Raw genomic sequence first — 22,954 nt, 5'->3', positions numbered from 1 at the left:
ATCAAAGAACTTGGGGGAAAAAAAAAAGTAAATCAATGGGCTCACAAAAAAAAGAAAAAAGGTATTCAGATGGCTTTTTTTTTCTTTTTTTCTTTTTTTTTTTTTTGTTGTTGCTATGAAACATAACAAAAACTCATGAAATGAAATAAAATAGAATACTATATTATATATATTAAATATTATATATCTGTAGACTATTATATTAATTTCCACAAACCTTTGCTTCGCATTTTTCACAATGAACTGACGACACCAAGCAGTCCAACGTTGACACATCAACGATGATGTTCTGTGAGGACTGTGGCTATCCTGAGCGAAGTTGTACTTCAGGAACTGATGCACTTATTTTTTTGACGGTGGTTCTTTGTCTGAACTGGAGTCACTGTCACCCGTACACGCATATTTTCTGGTGAAAACGCCCAATTTTCTCTTCGAACTGAGAAGCGGCGTGCTTTCACTGACGCCTGTAGATGTTGAAGGCACCGCTAAGTCAGTCGCTGTTACGGCAGGCTTTTTTTCAGCTTGTGTTGTAATCTTACGCTTTCTCTTCCTTTTGCTGAATGCAAAGACAATCCTAAACTTTCCAACGTGTTTTGGCATTGTCTGTGACTTGTAATAGAAACCTTCGATCAAAATCTTACGCAACTGGTGTGTCGATTGAAATCGTGAAGAAAACAGACGCCATCTTGGAAAAAGTCACATGACCGATTGGGCCAGTGGGCTATTTTTTTTACTCTGACAAGCCAATCAGAAACCTCGACTCAGCCACAACCCCTCAAAAATGCCTCTCGGGTTCCTTCGGATTTGCTGTTCATGTGTTTCCGTGAGTGGAATTTTCCACAGGAAATAGAAATGAGAAGACAGACCGGTTAATGACCTTCACACTGATACCAAATAAGTGGGGGTTTCCAAACCAGATCGTGAGCACCAGGCCATCCAAATTGATGCAAACTTTGATTTTTTTTGTCACATTCACTCAAACTTCACACACACCCATGTCAGAAAATGATTTTATTTGCAGTGAAATCGGTCAGATTGAGCAAAATAGTTGACAGAAATGCAAAGAAGAGACATTATTTGACCAAATACAAGTATAATCCCCAAACACGTTTTTCTTTTTAATAATTTTTGGTGAAAAACCTATGCCGTGATCCACCTTAATGATCCTGTAATCTATGTCAGCCTTTGGTGGGTTATGGAAACAAGAACATGCCCAGCATACACCCCCCCCGAAAATGGAGTATGGCTGCATACATGGCGGGGTAGATAAACAAAACAGTCATACACGTAAAATGTTACATGTCTGAGTGTGTATGTGTGGGTGCCTGAAATCATATGAAATAGGAAATGAATGATGAGCGTTCAATGCCAGCCGTCAGTCGGCTCAACCCATGTTGGCAGCCTGTTATGCAACTGACCCTGCGTTTGTGAAGCACTTAAAAGATGGGCACTATATAAGTATCCATATCATTCATCATAAGTAATGTTCATTGTCTGAGTTCATTAAATCTTTTGTGTATTGGCAATGTTCATTGTCGGAGTTCATTAAATCTTGTGTATTGGCAGTGGCCGCTTTCTGAAAAAAAAATGCCATCCACTACATTGATACTGTGGTTGGTCTGGCCATTACTGCTTCAGCAGTATCTACAGTGGTTTTATTGGTTACAGACATCAAAGTAATGTTCATTGTCTAATTTTGTTAAATCTTTTCAGTTTTATGTAGTTTGTGGTCAGACTGGGTTAACAAATTTCTGTATTTGCTATTATGTTGCTCTTTCAATTTTGGCCTTAAAACATCTCTTCCCAAAATAGCTCCTTCGTCTCTCCATCTAAAGTTTCTGCAGATTTCTATGTCTGTGTGTTCGTCTTCAAAGTGATGCATGTGTTGGCCTGTGTAAAAGTGTTTTGATTTCTCTCTCAGCACAATATTCAGTGCTGAAAAGATGATTTAATTACACATACTATACCGTGACCCTCTGGTGCAGACTCCAGCAGGGGTCTGGATTCCTGTCCTTTACAAATTATTAGTCCGCCCATGCTTAGAAATCAAAAGTAGTTGTAGTTAATAGCCTTCCGTGGTAATTAACCCCCATTGTGTTAACGGAAGCAGCGTTCTCTTTTCCAGCAGCCGTCTTGGTTTTACTGACCTGTCCTACAATTATTACTTTCCATGTGTTCTACAGGAAATATTGTGGCCGTGGACAGTGTGTCACCCACAGTCTTTGTTATCTCGGAAGGAGGAGAGCTGGTCAAGTGGTTTGATTGCAGTGACTACATGCGAGAGCCGTCTGACATCGCTGTCAGCAACAGGGAATATTTTGTCTGTGATTTTAAGGTGAGGGGAAGAAAGTGTTAATGGAGAATAATGGAGATGATTGCTGTAATATGCAGCAAACCTGCATTACTTCCAATACTACTTGAATTTTTTAAGGCTGGAAGTTGTGTGAATGCTTGAAACTATTCAGGAACAGTTTAAATGATTATTTGGTGTCATATACTGTACCATGTCAAACTGATGCAAACTAGGCCTATTGGTTTGCTCTGCTTGGCCAAATTTCGCGCGGCTAACAGTGAAAAGACGGGCCCGCCCGCTCTCGGCCAATCAAACGCCTCTAAAAGCTATAAGCGCTGAATCATTTCCTTTGGCCAAGGCTCTCCACGCCATCTTGTCAGGTTTACGCTGTCTCGTCTTACGCTTTTTTCGGCTATTAAGCGTATCCTTTTGGCCTTATTTTGTTGCATGCGGCTTGTGTTTATTGTATTCTTACATTCTGTGTACTCGATTCGACTCGGCACCCTCGATTCGTTCGTTTTTTTCTGCCTCTAAGTCGATCCTGTCTTTCCTTTCTCTGTTGGGGGTCGGATTTTCGCTGGGTGCCTAAGCGCGGGTTCCATGCCAAGTGTGCCATACCACGAAGGCAGGGATCATGATGCTGGGATTGAGACTCGGCAAGAGACTCTCCCAGGCCCGGAGCTCATGATTCCTCCCGATACGGACCGCGGCGATGTGTCGTTAGACGCTGATCGCGGAGGCGTCTTTCGTACCAGTAAAACGGTCATGAAGGGGACCGGGGGGGAAAGAGGTACGAGCGTCGCCTCCTGAGGTGTCCCAGCATGAGGCGGGGAGAAGGGGGAATGGCAAGTCCTCTCCGGGCTGTGGGGACTCGCAGCTAGGCGCGGACTCCCAAGGGGAGGCCGCGCCCGGCCATTACCCGGGTCCCCACTCGGAGACGGCCCTCACGGGCCCCATTGTTGTTCCCCCTCCTCCCTTCTCCGTCGACCCCCCTCCCCCACCTCCTTTTGGGGGGGGGAGAAAAATTTGGTTCCGGGGGGGGGGGGGGGGGATATCTCTACTTTGCCCACCCCGGGCCAAGCCACCCCAGTCTCCCCACGGGAGGGGATTCGGGGCGCGTGGCAACCTGCTCGGCAGGTCTTCCCGCTATCCGGCCGGTCTCCCCTGCTGGGGGAGGCCCGCGCGTGTCAGGCGGTTCCGGGCAGTCAGCCCGCTTGTCTTCGGGCGGGACTGACACCCAAGTCGGACCTGACCTCCCTCCGACTTGGCCAGGTTGTTCCCTTCATGGAGGTCAACGCGCCAGTGACCCTTGGGGTTCGGGTCACAGTATGGCTGGTGCCCACGGGTGGTTACCCCCATTCTACCCGTACTGGGGCGCACCTATGGTGCACGCTGGGTTGCCGGGAGCACCAAGGGCCAGCCCCTTGTCCGCTCCCCACCGGACCCAACCCAGCACATCTCACAGGGTGACACACACAGCCCCGAGAAGTGGGATCGACTTCTTGTCGGTCAGGTCGAGCTCCTCGACCAATATTGCCACTCTGTCCACAAACCGGGCCTCTGTCAACCCACAGGTGACCTCCACGGTCACAACGGCCTCCTTGTCAGGACCGACGGCTGCTCAGGGGCCCTACTCGGCCCGGCGGAGCCTGCGGTTCCCACCTGCCCAGCCCTCGGTCCTACAGTGAGATGAGTGGGTGTTTGTCCCCTCACAGATTGTTGACCCGGAGGTGACAGCATCACTCGGCAGCACCCTGAACGACCAAGCAGCCTTTTCTAGGGACAGCACTGCTTGCTCCACACGGAGAGGGGCCTAGAAAAGGTGGTCCAAACAAATGCTCATCTCCATACCCCCCAGTTGGCTAGCCGCGGTCAACGGGCATCTCCAAACGCGGTCGAACAACAATAGAGAAGAAAAGGCCGGCACCTGCCTCACAATTAGGTGCAAAAGGACTAAAGGTAGCATGCTGGAACATCCGAACCATGCGTGACTCTGCAGACAGCAACCACCCAGAAAGGCGTTCCGCTCTAGTCGCACACGAACTTCAGAGACTGAACATTGACATTGCTGCCGTCAGCGAAGTCCGCTTTGCAGGGAAAGGCAGCCTCCAGGAACACGGCGCTGGGTACACCCTCTACTGGTCAGGCAAGCCAGAGACCGAGAGACGCCTTTATGGCGTAGGCTTTATGGTCAGGAGCACCATTGCCTCCAAGCTTGAAAACCTGCCAACAGGACACTCAGACCGAATTATGTCCATGCGCCTCCCACTACGGAACAAACAGCATGCCACTCTGTTCAGCGTGTACGCTCCAACCCTCCAAGCGGACCCCACAGAAAAGGTCAAGTTTTACACTGATCTGCGCAACCTCGTTCAGAACACCCCTGCTGACGACAAGGTCATCATCCTTGGCGACTTCAATGCCAGAGTTGGCCAAGATTCAGAAGCCTGGAAAGGAGTCCTTGGCAAGCATGGCGTTGGTAATTGCAACGACAATGGGCGCCTTCTTCTCGAGTTCTGTGCAGAGCAGCAGTTTACCATCACCAACACCATTTTCCAGCAGAAGGACAGCCTGAAGACAACGTGGATGCATCCTCGGTCCAAACATTGGCACCTCATTGATTACATCCTGATGCGCCAGAGAGACGTACGAGACGTCCTACACACCCGAGTGATGCCCAGCGCGGAGTGTCATACTGACCACCGCCTCGTCCGCAGCAAGCTCAGGCTCCACTTCAAGCCCAAACCAAAGAAAGGAGGAGCTCCTAGGAAGAAATTCCAGGTCGGCAACTTTCAGTCAGCTGAAGTGAAAGCTGAATTCCAGGCGAAGCTTCAGGACAAACTTGAAGACCCCAGTTGCCCCACAGACCCCTCTCCAGAAGCACTATGGGCACAGCTGAAATCAGCCATCCTGCAGTCCTCTGAAGAAGTCCTAGGGTTCTCGTCGAAAAAGAACAAGGACTGGTTTGACGAAAACAACCAGGAGATCCAAGAATTGCTGGCGAAGAAGAGATCAGCCCACCAGGCTCACCTTGCACAACCGTCTTGTCCGGTGAAGAAAGCAACCTTCCGGCTCATATGCAGCAACCTCCAGCGCAAGCTTCGTGAGATTCAAAATGGGTGGTGGACCAACCTGGCAGAGAGGGCTCAGCTTTGTGCAGACACTGGTGACTACCGGGGCTTATACGAAGCCTTGAAGGTGGTGTACGGTCCCTCATACCAGGTCCAGAGTCCTTTGCGCAGCGCAGACGGCCAGGTGCTCTTCACAGACAAGACGTCGATCCTGAACAGGTGGTCGGAACATTTCCAGGCCCTCTTCAGCGCCAACCGCACGGTTCAAGACTCGGCAATTCTCCGCATCCCACAACAGCCAGTGAAATTACAACTGGACGAGCTACCAACCCTAGAAGAGACTGTCAAGGCCATTGAACAGCTGAAATGTGGCAAGGCAGCAGGGGTTGACGGAATTCCGCCGGAGGCGTGGAAGAATGGAGGCCCAGCACTACACTCCAAACTCCACAACCTCTTTGTCTGCTGCTGGGAGCAAGGCAAACTACCACAGGACCTCCGTGACGCAGTCATCATCACCCTGTATAAAAACAAGGGAGAAAAGTCGGACTGCTCCAACTACAGGGGGATAACTCTGCTCTCCATCGCAGGCAAGATCCTCGCCAGAGTCCTCCTAAATCGGCTGGTGCCTACTATCGCCGAAGAACATCTCCCAGAGAGTCAGTGTGGCTTTAGAGCCAACAGAGGCACCACTGACATGGTCTTCGTTCTCAGACAGCTACAAGAAAAATGTCGGGAACAGAACAAAGGACTGTATGCGACATTCGTCGATCTCACGAAAGCTTTCGACACCGTGAGCAGAAAAGGTCTGTGGGAGATCATGAAACGTCTAGGATGCCCCCCAAAATTCCTCAGCATGGTCATCCAACTACATGAGGAACAGCGTGGACAGGTCAGACACAGCAACGACCTTTCGGAGCCCTTCCCAATTGGAAATGGAGTGAAACAAGGTTGTGTCCTCGCGCCGACCCTCTTCACGATCTTCTTCAGCATGATGCTCCAACAGGCCACTGAAGATCTTGGCGACGACGACGGTATCTTCATCAGATACCGCACTGATGGCAGCCTATTCAACCTGAGGCGGCTACAGGCCCACACCAAGACACTGGAGCAACTCATCAGAGAGCTTCTGTTTGCCGACGATGCTGCCCTCGTCGCCCATACAGAAGCGGCCCTGCAGCGTATAACGTCCTGCTTCGCAGAGGCTGCGCAGCTCTTCGGCCTAGAAGTCAGTCTGAAAAAGACGGAAGTTCTCCACCAGCCTGCCCCACAGGAAGAATTCCACGCTCCTCACATCAACATCGGTGAGACAGAGCTGAAGTCGGTCCACCAATTCAGCTACCTAGGCTGCACCATCTCGTCTGACGCCAAGATTGACAAGGAGATCGACAACAGACTTGCAAAGGCAAACAGCGCATTCGGCAGGCTGTACAAGAGAGTGTGGAACAACAAACACCTGAAGAAAGACACAAAGATCAGCGTGTACAGAGCTGTTGTACTGCCCACCCTGTTGTATGGTTCCGAAACCTGGGTCACCTACCGGCACCACATACGACTGCTTGATCGCTTCCACCAGCGCTGCCTTCGCACCATCCTCAGCATCCACTGGAGTGACTACATCACAAATGTCGAGGTCCTGGAGCAGGCAAAGACTATCAGCATCGAGGCAGTGCTGCTAAAGACCCAGCTACGTTGGGCAGGGCACGTGTCCAGGATGGAGGACCACCGCCTGCCCAAGATCGCGCTGTATGGCGAACTGTCCACTGGCCACCGTGACAGAGGAGCACCCAAGAAGAGATACAAAGACTCCTTGAAGAAAGCTCTCGGTGCCTGTCACATTGACCATCGCCAGTGGTCCGCAGTAGCCGCTGATCGAGAGACCTGGCGACGCACCATCCACCAAGCTGTCTCCTCCTTCGAAAACAACCGCAGGGCCAGCCTTGAGGACAAACGCAGAAGGAGGAAGAACCACGACGCTGCAGCCGCGAACCCAGACCAGACTTTCCCTTGCAACCGCTGCGGCCGACTCTGCTTTTCCCGCATTGGCCTTGTCAGCCATGAACGTGCCTGCATCAGACGTGGACAACGCCCTTCCTAGATCTTCGTCAGCGAAGCCAGGCCATGAAATGAATGTCCCCTCACAGCACTCGTGGGTCCCTCTTGCATCCGGGGACGCCCTCTCTGAAAAGGTGTGGCACCCACCATCCCAAGCATGGTTGGACCTACGGTCCACAAGCTCCCCACCCGCTTCAGGTGTCAAGGACATAACAGTGGCGGCCATGGTCCCGGCTTGGGATCGTCCCAGCTCATCCCGCTGGGCTGACCACAGCTCACAGGACGCCCCAGTGGGTACATCCACTTGGGATGGCACCCAGCAGGGGATGGACTGTGAACAAGAGTGGGAGCCCCTGTCTTCAGATGAGGACGAACAAGCAGATGAGCACTCTTCGCCCAAATCCCAGGGGGGACAGATTGAGCCCGCGCCTCCCTAGGGATCAGCCTGAACCAAGCTCGGACTTTGCCGAGCTCGAACTGACCCTCCCCAATAAGGTCACGTGTGCCGAATCAGTCCCTCAGGCTACTTTGTTACCCTTGACCCTCCTTACGCCATGTGACTCTAACTCCAGAACCACAAGGTGACTCAGAGTGCCAGAAATGGTGCAGGAATGGCTTAATAAGCCAGCCCGCACTGTCAGGGGTGCTGCTTCCATCCCTCCTCCAGGCAGGGAGTCCCTCTCTGCCCTGGGCGCCTTTTCCCCGGGAAAGTTCCTTAAAGATTCCTCCAAGGGAGGGGTGTGGTCCTGGTACACACAGGACCACCCTGCCTACAGCGGAGCAGAGCCCTCCGCACAGGACAGGATGTTGGTCTCACAGCGCACCACCTTCCCCACTTCAGCTACCCTATCCTTTAAAACGTTAGCAGAGTGGGACAAATTGGCCCGCCGCTGCCTCCTTGAGGTTTCCACGGCGTACACCTTCGACGTGTTCCTCCACAGGGCCAAGGAGCTGTGGGAACAGTGTCCAGTTAATCAGGACACGGGGTCACCTTCCTCTGTCCCACCTGGCCTCTTCACCGACCAGAGGTTACACGCTTTTGGCAATAGGGTAGCATCTGGTCTCACGGCAGCTGCAGACACAGCTACCAGCCTTCACTTCAATACTGTGCTAGCGCGGCGTGATGCCATTCTCAGCCTCTCTAACATTCCTGTGGAGGAGAGGGCTGCCCTGCGGTCCATCCCAGCACAGCAGCACTCCCTCTTCGGCCAGTTCCCGCCCCATTTTGTCAGCCACAGGGCAGAGACAAACAGGGAGGTGGCCTCATATTTGGCCCACACCTCTCATGGGCTCCAGGGTTCTATGCCATTGAAGAGACCGGCCACAAGGGCCCCTCCATATACCACGCCGCCTAAGTCAAAGCAGCGTGTGCAGAATCAGTGGCAGAGGAATAAACCACCTTATGTCCGTCCAAGCCGACCGGCCATGCCCAAGGCCAGAAGGCAGCACCCCCAATGACTGGGCCCCGATTCAGCACCGCCAGTCGTTCAGCCCCTCCAAGTAGGAAACTTGTCCCGGCATGCACATCACTGGTGTGCTCTGGGACTCGACGACAGGATTATGTCGGTGCTAGAGTTGGGGTACATGCTGTCTTGGGTGGAGGACCGCCCCCCTCTAAGATCCACTCCTCCTCCTTAGGTGCCCAGCTCGACGGAGCAGGAGAGCGTCCTAGAAAAAGAGATATCGCACCCACTCCTCATGGGGCTATATCTCAACTCTCGGACCCGGGCCCCGGTTTTTACGGCTGGTTGTTGGTGATTCCAAAGGTCTCGGGAGGGGGGAGACCAGTTTTGGACTTGTCCCCCCTCAACAAATTCCTCCCCAAAATCAAATTCAAGATGGATACACAGGCATAGATTCGGGAGACCATCCAACAAGGTGATTGGCCTACCTCTATCGATCTGGAAGATGCTTATTTTCATATACTCATCCATTCGGCATCCCATCGGTACCTGAGGTTCGTGTGGAGAGACAAGGGGTTCAGTTCCCGGCCCTCCCATTTGGTCTGTCCCTTGCCCCTTTCCTGTCTACCAAGGTGGTGCGGGAATTGGTGTCCATCGTCTGCTCGGAATCCATTTGTCTCTGTGTGTACCTGGACGACTGGCTTATCCTGGCCCAGTCGCAGGCCCTGTGCCTGAGTCATACGGCCAGACTTCTAGACCTTTGCTCCCAACTGGGCTTCCTCATGGACCAGCAGATATGCGATCTGTCCCCACGTCAGTCCTTCGACTTCTTAGGGATGAGGTTCGACATGCGGTCTATGATAGTCTCTCTGGCGCCAGATCACTGGGACCGTCTGGCAGGCTTCCTCAGCCACTGGCGCCACTCCTCCCAAGATACAGCGCGGACACTTTCTTCCCTCTTGGGCATGATGGAGTCCACGGCACCTCTCGTTCCCCTGGACAGGGTTCTCAAGCGCCCTCTCCAGAGGGCACTGAGGTTACGCCGGTCCCAGAGCACTCAGCCATGGGATACCCAGATATGTCTGGGCGAGTGGTTCCTCGAGGTGACATCAGAGTGGTTAATCACCGCCCCTTCGGACATAGGGGGTGCCCTTAGCCCCACCTGCTCTTCAGGTGGCACTCTTCACAGACGCCTCCTCCCTGGGCTGGGGAGCCCACATGGACTCACTCCATGCAGCAGGGACTTGGTCCCCGGAGGAGCGCCTATGCCACATCAATGTTCTGGAACTGGAGGCAGTTCGCAGGGCTCTCCTGCACTTCATGGGGGAGGCCACTGGCAAGACCATCCGCTTGTTCACGGACAAGATGACGGTTGCATGTTATGTGAACAAATGGGGGGGAGCGCACTCGGCAGACCTCTCCATGCGGACTGAGGCTCTCCTCCGTTGGTGCCACAGCAAGGGCATTGCACTTTCAGGGAGAAACTTAGCAGGAAAAACCAACATCTTGGCAGATGCTCTCAGCAGGTCCAAGAGTGTCATATGCACAGAGTGCACCCTGGACAAGGACAGCCTTCAGTGGGTGTGGGAACATTGTTTTCGGCCGATGGTGGACCTTGTTCAACAAGAGACTTCCCACTTACGTCTCTTCGGTTGCCGACCCAGAAGCGTGGGCAGTGGATGCTCTCTCTCTAGACTGGAGCAGTCTGATTGCCTCTGCGTTTCCTCCCTTTCCAATTCTGTCCAAGGTGATACGGAAAGTCAGATTGGAACACCCGCAGCTGATCCTCATTGCGCCGAAATGGCCAGCCCAGACCTGGTTTCCGGACCTTCAGTCCCTGACACACGTTTCCACCCCTGGAACTTGAAACCAAATCTCATCTGCTGAGGCACAGTTTATCCACAATTTTTTACAAGACAGACAATTCCAGGTGAGAGTCGGCACCACTCTGTCCGACATTCACGAGCAGGAGCTGGGTGTCCCGCAGGGGAGCATCCTGTCGCCGGCTCTGTTCAGCATCAAAATTAATGACATCGTTCAATCCGTTCAGAAAGGATCGGACAGCTCGCTGTTCGTGGATGATTTTGCTTTATATGCAACCGGCAGCACGTACGCCAGCATCCAGCGACGGCTTCAGCTCTGCGTCAACAAAATCCAGTGTTGGGCAGAGGAGAATGGCTTCACATTTTCGTCCTCCAAAACTGAATGCATCCACTTTCATAATTTTCGCCAATTCTATCAGGACCCTGAAATCCGTCTGGGAACATCCACCATCCCGGCGGTCAAGGAAGCCAGATTTCTAGGGGTCGTCTTCGATCAGAAGCTGAATTTTCTCAGCCACATTAAACAGCTGAAAATATCTTGCCTAAAAGCCCTGAACATCATCCGAGTTGTGGCACACACGAACTGGGGTGCTGATAAGAGGACTCTCTTGCACCTCTACAGAGCCCTGGTCCGGTCCAAACTGGATTATGGAAGTGTCGTATACGGCTCGGCCAGACCGTCCTACCTGAAACTGTTGGACCCTGTACACCACCAAGGGCTCCGTCTCAGCTTGGGTGCTTTCCGCACCACCCCTGTGCACAGCCTGTACGCAGAGGCGGGGGAACCGCCTCTTTCCAACCGCAGACTGAAGCTGACCCTGAACTATTATTTGAAATTGTTTTCGGAACCTACAAACCCTGCTTACGATGCTGTATTCAACAACCCTTTCGATAAGAAATTTACAGACAACCCAAACTGCATACCTCCTCTCGGACTCCGCATTCAGCCGCACTTGGAAAATGCCGATCTGGATGTCGGTGGCATCTCAGATTTCTCTAAGTTCCCTGACAGCCCCCCGTGGACCTTTACAACACCTGAGGTCCGATTCGATCTGGCCTCGTACCGTAAGGACACCACCAGTTCTCTGGCCTACAGAACCTACTTTTCGGAACTGTGCCACAAATTCCCCACCTTTCAAGGCATCTTCACTGACGGTTCCAAGTCAGAGGACGGAGTCGCCGCATCTGCGTTCTGTCCCGCCTTTCCTGACCGGCCCTCAACGGAACACATCCTGTCTGACAGCTCGGTATACACCGCGGAACTGACCGCACTGGTCCTGGGGTTAAAAATGGTTCTCTCTTCCAAACAGAAGAGATTCATGATCTTTTCCGACTCCTTATCAGCCCTGGAGGCGATCGCCTGCAGGAATATCACTCATCCCAAACTGCTGGAATTTTATGAAACTTTTACTCTCGCAACGAAGAAAGGATACGAGGTTGTGTTGGCCTGGGTTCCCGGACATGTTGGCATTCGTGGTAACGAAAGGGCGGACCTGCTGGCCAGGAACGCTGTAAAGAATGAATTGTCCAGATCCTTGGTACCCTATACAGACATGAAGCGGAAGGTCAGTACTTACGTTAAGGATCTTTGGCAAGAGAAGTGGAACACCCAGATGGACAACAAGCTCTTCCAGATCCGTCCGGACCTAGGGGAGACCCTCCCTTCGGGGGTGAAGAACAGAAAGGAGGAATCTGTGCTGTGCAGACTGCGTATGGGGCACACTTTTTTTACTCATTCTTACTTGTTGAAGGGGGAGGAGGCCCCTCGATGCGTTCCCTGTGACGAGCCTCTCACCGTGAAACACGTGCTTCTTGACTGTTGGGATCTGCATGACGTTAGACGCAGACATTACACGGCGGTTTCTTTGAAGACTTTGTTTCGTGATGTCCCTCCGTGGGCGCTGATGGACTTCTTAAAAGAAGTGAACCTTTTTAACCACATTTGAAGGCTTTAAACTATGGAAGTTTTTTTTTAACTTTGGAGTGGAAAGTTTGAAGTGGTGACTCGTTTTAATTGGTTGTTTTTTTTTTAGCCTTGTAGTAGTAATTGACGCGGCGATAGCCTTGAGATGGCCTTAGTGGTCGGCGAGGCTCTAAGCACCATAATTTCATTTCATTTCATTTCATCTGCTGAGGCAGCCTCGCTCGGGCACTCCTCATTCCAATCCTCAACTGCTCCACCAGCACGCATGGCTGCTGTGCGGTCGGAACTGTCAGCATCACCATTGAAGTCCTCGACCCCTCGGTCGGCCTCTGTGTCGGCTGCGCTGACCCAGGGGTGTGCCTCCTCTGACCTCCTCTCCATAGTCACCAGAGCAAGGAGGCAAGGAACGGAGACTTTGTATGACTTTCGCTGGAAGAAATGGTTGCGGTGGTGTACAGCTCAGGGCATTACCCCTACGAACCCTACGAGCATGCAGCTGGCCAACTTCCTGGCTCTCTGCTCCTCGGTTCTCATCCTGTCTGCTAGTTCTGTGCGAGGGTACAGGTCTGCCATCTGTACCACAATGCAAACAGCTAGGTGGTCCCGCCTTTGAAGCGGATTTCCTGTTCAGAGAGGTGGCTAGGGGTGCCCCTCTGAAGGAAGCTAGAAACCCCAGAAGAGTGCCCCTCTGGGACTTGTTCCTGGTGCTGGATTTCATTCGAAAACAGCCCTTCCAACCATTGGGGACTGTTCCTTTTGACATCCTCACCCTCAAGACCACTTTCCTTCTGTGGCTGGCCACAGGCAGTCGTAGAAGTGAGCTGCATGGTCTTAGTGGAATGCCACAAGATCTGGCCTTCCACAGAGAAGGTTCCATCACTATTCGTTTCCTTCCAGAGTTTCTGGCTAAGAACCAAGACCCTGAGGTTCCTTCCCCCTCTCTGAGGGTCAGACCTTTGTCTGATATTCTTGCCCAAGATGATGAGGATAGGCACCTCTGCCCTGTTCGGTGTCTCAAATATTATTGGGATAGGTCTCGCCATAGGCGTTCTTCTCAGAGTCGTCTGCTCATCTCCCTCAATGAGAATTACAAGAAAGACATCGCTGCAGGCACCATTTCCCGCCGGGTTTCCCAAGTCATTCGTAGAGCCTACTCTCATGCACACAGGGATATCAGCTGTCTTCATCCCAGAGCACACGAAGTGCGGGCCATAGCTACTTCGGCTGCTTTCCAGCACTTGGTGCCAACGCAGCATGTCTTGGAGGCAGCCTTCTGGCGGTCTGAGAATCCCTTCATCAACTTCTACCTCAGGAATTTCCGTATGACCAGGGCTGACGGTTCCAAGGGGTTTTCCTTTGTCGCGGCTAACACTGCCGTCTCAGTTACAAGGGCTCCCCATACGAACCAGTAGGCGTTGCCCTCCTCCATTTGCTTTAAATTCTGCATCAGTTTGACATGGTACAGTATATGACACCAAAAGGAGGAGTTTGTATTATACTCCATGTTTGGTGTTACATATACTTACCATGTCAAACTCGAATGCCCGCCCGTCCATTCCCGCGTCTCTGCCGTGGTTCTCATGGGGCATTTTTGTTCATGGCCACGGAATGATTCAGCGCTTATAGCTTTTAGAGGCGTTTGATTGGCTGAGAGCGGGCGGGCCTGTCTTTTCACTGTTAGCCGCGCGAAATTTGGCCAAGCAGAGCAAACCAATAGGCCTAGTTTGCATCAGTTTGACATGGTAAGTATATGTAACACCAAACATGGAGTATAATACAAACTCCTCCTATTAACAACTTGACTTCTAATACCTCATCAGTTAAGATTTTATTGCCAAAAATTCATATGCCCCTGTCTCAGTGATTGAAGTGTACAAAGCTTTTATGGATGTGTTATTGAATTGGTGTTCCCAGTGTAATTGAACCCAATGATATGTATGAATGTGATGTATTTTACATACTCCCCTTCACCACTCCATTTCAGGGTCACTGTGTGGTAGTCTTCAATGAAGATGGTAGTTTCCTGCGTCGGATTGGCTGTGAGAACATCACCAATTATCCCAATGGAATTGACATCAGTGATGCTGGAGACGTCCTCATTGGGGACAGCCATGGCAACCGTTTCCATGTGGCAGTTTTTCAGCGAGACGGCTCTCTGATAGGAGAGTTCCAATGCCCTTATGTCAAGGTCAGCCGTTGCTGTGGGCTGAAAATCACGTCGGAGGGCTACATTGTCACGCTGGCTAAGAACAACCACCATGTCCTGGTTCTCAACACCCTCTACATTGTGTAAAAGGTTGGAGGTCATGAGGACCCGTTGCTGCATTACAAGCTTCAGATGTCATTTGTGCAAGGGGCATGATGTCTACTCATGTACAGTGTGGCAACGAGGTCATTGGTGAGAGGATAGCTGTTTGGTTCCTGGAACCAGTACACACATCTGTTGGGTTGTGCAGAAACACTGCCAGCCTATTGGGCATTTGGTGGGGGAAGGCAAGCGACACTATTCAGTTAAAAGGAGAGACATTTATCATTCTGTATAACCCATCTTTAGTAATGGTTTATAAAGCACCAAGACATAACAGAAGAAGAAAAAGTTAAATTGTATGGTTGATAAGACAGAAAAGTTTGTTTTTGAATGTAGAGAGGGATATTCTATTGGAAGAGGAGTGTCTCGCCCTTGTCCCCCATCCCATTTGCCCAGCAGCAGATGATGGTGTTGACAACTTGCCCCTAACCTTGTATAGTTTATATCCGCCATCAGTTGCCCGCTTGGAATTTAGAAGCAGCACCCATTTTCAACCAGACGAGTCCAAAGATACCTTTCTACGTATATACTGATGTTTGGCACTGATATGCATTTTTTGTCCATGATTAGGGGGCAAACTTGAGTAATGGATACAGCTGTCAGACACCTGTTCTCAATCTCCCACATATATTACACACCAAGTGGCTACTTTCAGTCACAAGATTCTCACAAGATTAATCTTGTTTTTTCACCCACTTCACTATGATAGCCACTTGAACTGAAAGGAGTGAAATGACTAAAGCCAGGTTAAAAATTAGACCTTTCCCTCTCGGTCAGTGTATATGGCTGTACACAATGTCTGCAGAAAAGCTGTGACAGGCAGACCATACAAGGAAATGTGAGTGTAGTCAGGAGGATGTGACCCTTGGGTCTCATCAGTGTTGCCTGATACAATGGACAATGGTGGAAAGGTGTATTAGGAAGAGGGAGCTGTAACATTGCAATGGATAAGGGCATGGGAATGGTCCGTCTCTGTTTTCAGAGCTCTGGAACATCTCTCCAAAGGAAAAGACGAGGTCTATACTGTAACATGACTTGGCCAGCTCAAGGAGAATGGGCTGGCTTGATTCTGGGCTTGCATATATGAAATATATATAAGACGAGAATTGCTGTCGGCTCACTGAAATATTCAAGGGTCTTAGTATAGTTGGGACCAGAGCTGTCTGGACCTCTTTGGTTTTGTCTTTTCCTTTGGACAGTTAAGCCATAGGTGCTGGGCAGGTTGTGCCCATCAGCTGCAGAGGAACAACAGGCAGCTACAAGCTGCGACAAGTTTAAAGCTGGCTGACTGGGCGGATATACTCTATAGCCTTTTATTTTTAACTCTATTACCTATATTTACAGGATGTGCCAAGAGAAAAGGATGAAGTGATGGAGAGGGGAAAATAACTTCCTTTAACTCAGCTCTTTCAGGGAATGGGGAGAATTGTGCTTATTTGCAATCTCTGACCACCCCTGTTACAGATTTTATAGAAAATGGCTTTTTTTCCTCTCCTTACAGAAACACATCGCAAAAATTGATTTTAGATCGCTTCTTACAAACTTTACTGCAAAAAAGGTTGTTTTATTGAAATTTCCCCATTTTCAATCTTTTCTTCTTCATATTATACAAGGGTCCTGCTCCCTATTCAGAATGTTGTTACCCTGATTTTGTCACTGTGTATTTTTTTCTTTGTTCTTAGTCTATTTGTCAGTTTACTGCCTGTTTGTCAGTTTACTTATTTAGTTGATGTGTAGTCCATGTTGTGATCAGTTCCTTGTGTACTGGAGTGAAATCGTTTCCATTCCAGTCCGACTAACCATCTGAATAAGCAGCCCACATGACTGCTAGTGCTATTCTGCGTACATTTTTATTGTCTCAAAAGGGATGTGAGGCCAGTAGTTTTGAAAGCTCAAGAATGTTGGAGATGTAGACAGTTTATTGTGGTATAATGCACTCGATTGTCCATATCTAATTTTTTGTTATTGTTAAGCAGCTACATGAATTTAAAGCAGCTACATATTGAATCTATCATATGTGACGACAGCACATGAAAACCTGGTTCAAGTTGGAATTTATCATTTTTTTATATTTATATACTTTCTGAAAATTAAAAAAAATTATGATTTAAAAAAACCCAAAAAAAACCAGAACTGATCATAGGTTTGTTTTGTTGTTTTTTTCCTTGTTTTTTTCAAAGTTGGTGTGCCCGAAGAGAAGAAATGGAGAAACTGGCTCACGAAAAAAACCAACATTTGTGTGCCTGTGACTTAAAAACAAGATTTATCCTTAACCCTTTCACTGCCAGGAAAATAAGATCTAAATGAAATCTGTTTGCCAGGGATTTTTCACAAAAAACTGGAATAAATTTTCAAAAAAATTCTGTGCTCTTGTTATTTGAGAAAGACCCATAAAAGTATATATTTTCTTAAAGGTAAATGAATGAATATAAAACACACAATGTTTTCCCATTTTATATATTTTTAGTGACATTCTGTTGTTTTGAAATCAGTGTTTTGTTTTTTGTCACATTTTCAACTTGTTCATTACAAACATAACTAAAATATTTTCTGGACAAATAGATATTTGCACACACACACACAATCATACTAGAACAATCACAATTTTTTTAAAAATTTAAAAAAAAGACAGATACACAATGCATTGGGACTTCTCCAAGTGATAATATGAGTGTGAGGCCTCACCCCCTCAGTCTCCACCCCTCTCCTCTTCACCCCTCTCACATGATCACTTTATCCAGTTCTCATCAGACAGCGTTGGCTGAGTGCCAAGAAAATCGCTCACACTGTGTCCTGCTAATGATTCGGTTTCTGTCGTCTGCAACGCCTGAACAGCCAGCATCACTTACTGATAGTAGTATCTTGGCCGTTCTCTTGATTGCTCCCTTTATTTTCTATCAAATCGTCCTATAAATGTTCATCACTGTTTTCTCCTTCAAATTTACGTATAAATTCTTTCTGAGCATCAGCGATAGAAAGCAATCTTGGTTGATATAGTTCGCCACGATCACATGTCTTGAGCTTGGCGTCCGACATTTTGTTGAGTGAGTGAGGAACGGAGCCAGGCAAAATACTGTGACGATGACCCAACCAAAACGTTCAGATAAAGGACTGCGTCATGACGTGGATGGTGTTTCTAGCTATGAATAGAATCTAGAAAAATTCCCCAAGCTAAAGCGACCAGCATTTTTGTCAGCAAACTGAATGCAAAGCTGGGAAAAATCTGAATATTTCGACGAGTTATCTCGTTATTGTGGCAGCGAAGCGTACATGCTTGCGATGACGAGTATCTCGTCATATAGGCAGCGTAGGGATTAATAGTGTAATGCATGGCAAAAGAGCTGGATCAAAACATTTGAGATGGAAACTTGGCTAAATTTGAAGAATTGATGGGACCCTACTAAAATTGCAACTCACAGGGTAGCCGGGAAAAACTGTTGAAAACAGACCATGTTCATATGCTTTCTTGATTTATTGGAGTGGGGGGGGGGGGGGGGGGGGGGGGGGGGGGGAGAGACCAATGCCTGTTCACTGTTCATTTCCATACATTACTTTGCAGACAGGAATTTCCCTGTCTTTGCTTCCAGCATGCAGCTGAAATAGGGCAAAAGAGTGCAGTATTTTTCTATATGGTTTTGACAGGCGTGCACCCGAAAACTTTGAAAATACTATGATTTAACAGTGTCTTATGCAAAGATACCTACAGTAAAGATGTGATGATAAAAAATCAAAAAAAAAATCTCGATCTTCATGATTTGACCTTGATCTGTTTTTGCGTATAGCTTAGAATAGCCGGATGCAACTTTAGCCGGGTTTTCGCTTGCTACGTCACATTTTCACAATAGGCAGTGCAACATTTTAATCTCGACCAGGAAGGAAGAAAAGAAAATCTGGCTTGTGAGTCAAAACTGGTGCTGCAATAACATGCATTGATGTAAAATGCTTTGAGAGATTAAGAATTAAGAAAAGTTTAGAAAAAAAAAAAGAAAAGTTTTTTAAGTTTGACATTCCTTCCCTTTTCTTTTCTAAAAAGAGAGGTGTCTAAATCGTGATTGGGGATATGATTTTTCGTGTTGGTAAATGGAGTGAAACATGATGTCGGCCTTAGATGTAACAGCAGATGGCATTTTCTTATCAAGCAAGTCTGGAACTCAAGATACATTTTGATTCAGCTAAAACCAAGATGCATTTTGTGTTTTGATAATATGTGCATGAATGTATACATTCCTGTCCCTTCATTGATGTGTATGCGCAGTCATGCATGAACAAACATGCTTCACAAGTCTTCTGCTAGACATGCAGCAGAAGATAAGTTTGAATGGAAAGAAATCAATCCTAAACTATTGAAGCTTGTCCTTGACAGATTTGGGGTTTTTTGTTGTTGTTTTTTTAGGTACATCTTTGTCTGTCCACATGCAAGCATATACCTTCAACTCATCACTGTGACATGTCAAACTCACTTGGGGCGTTCTTTGCTGGCCATTTGAATTAGTAATCAGCTCCGGCCGGAAGTGGTGTTTGATTGGCTTGCAGACTAATAGTGAGATGTCTTATCACTTACTTGCTATGAAATCACCAGACAGAGCAAACCAATAGCATAGTTTGCATCAGTTTGATATGATTAGTATATTTAACCATACTTTTAGTATAATGCAAACTAGGAAGAAAATGTCCTTTTTTTCTGAGCGCTGAGAACATCTTATACGCGCACAGAAATTGAAGTGAATGTGAGGACTTGGAGCTTTGAGGTTGTTGTTTTTTTTTCTGTCCACAAACTGCACATCAGTGGCGAATTTGTATATATCTAAAAAAAGCATATACATAATACATATATATATATATATACATATATATCTTATATGTATTCAGAGAAAGATTCCCAGGTTATGGCTTGGTTTTCTTAGAAAAGGGTAGTGATAGTCTGATCTGCTCTCATTTATCCTTATACACATTATGCAAAAGTGTATCTAGTCATTTTTTAAGTTCAAACTATCTTCTTTTATTTAAAAAAGAAAAAGTAACTTGTATTTTAATTAGTTTTTATTTTTTGCTGTGCCTTATTGTGAATGCTTTTCTTTTTTTTTTCTTCTTTTTTAAAAAAAATTTACTGGTGATGTGTGAGATACGATCATACTAAAACAAGCTTTACTCGAAATATTATTTGGAGGGGTACAATTTATAATTTTTGTTGTTGATTATTGTACCTGTTTTTATTTTTGCATACTTGATAAAGATTGCTGGTTTAAGTGGACATGTATGTTAAAAGAAAATCTGAACTGGATGTTTTATGACTTTATGGCCAACTTCTTTCCCACCATTCTTGTTCAGAATCTACATTATTACAAATCAAAAAATTGACATAATAATAAGTTGAGTGGCTTATTGTTATTACAATTGTTCACTACTTATACATGAAACACCTCAGTGGTATATATTTTGTTTTACCCCAATGATTAAATAACTTGAGAAACTCATTTTCATACTTTATCTGTCAGAAATTCCAGAAAATATCCGTTATTTTTATTGTTGGTTTTTAAGGAAGGTATTTGACAATATTGCTTATACCAGCTCTGTTTGAAAGTAATTTGTTACATTGGGATATACTTGTAACGTGTTGTGCAGTTCTCTTCCCCATTTCTTCACCCATACACCCCCAATTTTTTTGAAGCAGAAGTGTCAGGCAAATTACCAGCCCTTGTGCGAGACGGTGTTCTGGTGTCTTACCATTCACTCTGAAGAATAAATATGCTCCCTATTGAGCACATAGTCATCTACTACACAAGAGGCTTACATCTACCCCACCCCCTCTTCCCGTTTACTCTCTCTCAGAACATACCATACTTTTTTTTTTCTTTTTGTTGTGAGTTTTGTCCGACAATCTTAGTCTGTTTTCTTTTATTATTACTTTTTATTATTGTATAAAAATTTTTTTTTTTTTTATAACCGTTTTTTGTTCGTATTTGATAGATCAACAACGAGTTTTAATTATGTATGACCATGCTAGCCACTTTTTCCAGGATATGATGTCAGCTGAGCACTTCAGACACTTTGTGGTCAGTGCGGGCTGACAGTTTTATTTGTTCAATGGGAGGAATACTCAACACTGTGCTGCCTCACAGCATAGGCAGACATATTGAAAAAGTGTAGTTCAGTCGTCACCCTATGGATAATTGTGTATGTCTTCTTTCTGATCTTGAAACCGAAGGGAATGTGTGGGGTAAGGGGGTGAGAGAAAAAAAAATCAACGGTGTTTTTGTTGCCTTTGCAGCAAGGACCAGTAATATCAGGGCTTTTTTTCCTTTCTTTTTCAACCATCTTTTCCACTTCTGTTCTCCCATCCCTTACCATTTTCTCTCTTCGTCTGTTTCTCTTTCACTTCTCCCTCTGCCCCCCCCCCCCCCCCCCCCTTCTAAAATTTCCTCTAATTCTGTATTAGTATTATTAAATCTATTTTAACAACAAAAGACAAACAAACAACACGTTATACCATGTTGGTGCTCTTTTTTCATTTTTGTTGATTTATTCATTTATTATATATATATTTTTTTTAATTAGATATTGTGTATTGGTTGATTTTTTTCCCCCTCTGATTTTTGCCAACATTTTGACAGTTGTTGGTCTCGATGCAGTAGAGAAGATGTTACTGTGTGTGTCCAGCAGTGGTCTTTTGCAGGGCCCTTCTTCCTGGCTGTGTGTGTGTGTGTGTGTTGGTTGTGTTTTTTTGTGTTTTATTTTTTCTTCCTTGATCTACTGACAGTATTTCACATGCATTCTAAAACTGCCTGCCTGCCTTGACTTTTATTGACAGAAAGGTGGTTTCATTTTGCACGTACCGGTAGTTGCTTTCACTTACCTGTTTGCTTTTTTTTTTTTTTTTTTTTTTTTTAACAAAAACATCTAATATATATATGGGTTGTTTTTTTTTTTTGCATTCGTCTACGAATTATTGTCTGTTTGCAAATGGTTTTTTCATTGTTCATGTTTGTTGTTTTTTTTCCCTTGAATTACTCAGCTGACATTGCTTAGTTGGCTTGTATTAATTATCACTCAATTATAATAATTTAAAAAAAAAGAAAAAAAGAAAAAAAGAGTTGATTTATTATACATAGACTATTCCATTATCATGTTTGAATTTATGGTGTTTTACAGTGTTCAAAATTCTCTAAATTTGATGTTTATAGACACATTTTGACATTTATTACTAGTTAATGGCTGCTCCTTGTTAGAATTCACCAAATGTTTATTGAGAGTTCAATTACAAGTGGGTTTTTTTCTTCTTCTTTTTTTCTTCCTTTCCTCTAAACTTGATCATAAATCATTAACATTGACAGTCTTTTTACATTTTTTTTTTACCATTCCTTATTTTTGTGTTTAGATTTAAAGATTTTGATTGGATTGATATTTACCAATATTGTGATGAGTCTTGTGCATGTTTTTCTTTTCCTTTTAAACCATGCACATGACTCATTTTCCCTTTTCCCTGGCCCAAAAGGGGCGCTCCAGTGGAATGTTGCTGATGTCCTAGGACATTTTGTTCTTTTTTTCCCCTCTTTTTCTGTTGGCATTGAGTGATGTGAATTGTGGCTGTTTGTACCTTGCTCCCATGAGAGAGACAGTAGGTCATTAGTCTCCCTGAAAGTGATTCAGATCATTTTATGTTTGAACAAACTGCGTTTGCAGGTGTGTGCACCTTAGCAGAGATCAGCTGTATCCATCAGTAAATTGACGATGATAATTAAGGTGACATAACCCATGCAAAGGAAATGCACTTGGAACATGTTTGAGTGGGTAAGAGGAAAGTCACACCTGTATCGCACACACAGAGAGTGAAACATCTTAATGTTGACGTTTTTCAATAATTGCTCACACTTGGTTTTGACGTGGTGGGGTGTGGTGGTGGCTGTCCACTCATGCCAGACAGTGGACCACAGGATGGGAAGCATGCATTGGCAGTGGGGTCAGTTCAGGGAGAAACATGCCAGTTGGTCTGTGTGGGAATGGTCTCTGTTGGTGATGTGATGTGATGGGTTGGGAACTGTTAAGGTGGTGGTAGTAGTGGAAGACTGGTGTGGGAGTGGTA

General features: G+C 46.8%; 1 protein-coding gene across 1 annotated transcript in view; it reads left to right on the top strand.

Annotated features, from left to right (window-relative positions):
* LOC143283926 (protein meiotic P26-like) overlaps nt 1-18,330 on the top strand; it is a 47,073-nt gene extending 28,743 nt beyond the window's left edge. The window contains exons 13-14 of the mRNA XM_076590366.1: nt 2,184-2,335; nt 14,551-18,330. Coding sequence (XP_076446481.1) covers nt 2,184-2,335; nt 14,551-14,859 — 461 coding nt within the window. The 3' untranslated portion in view covers nt 14,860-18,330. The remainder of the gene's footprint in view (nt 1-2,183; nt 2,336-14,550) is intronic.
* The last annotated feature ends 4,624 nt before the right edge of the window (nt 18,331-22,954 follow it).

The sequence above is a fragment of the Babylonia areolata genome, chromosome 7 (genome assembly GCF_041734735.1).
Source record: "Babylonia areolata isolate BAREFJ2019XMU chromosome 7, ASM4173473v1, whole genome shotgun sequence".
Lineage (NCBI taxonomy): Eukaryota > Metazoa > Mollusca > Gastropoda > Neogastropoda > Buccinidae > Babylonia > Babylonia areolata.
Note: the sequence above shows the minus strand (reverse complement) of the source record. Positions and strands in the feature narration are given on the sequence as shown.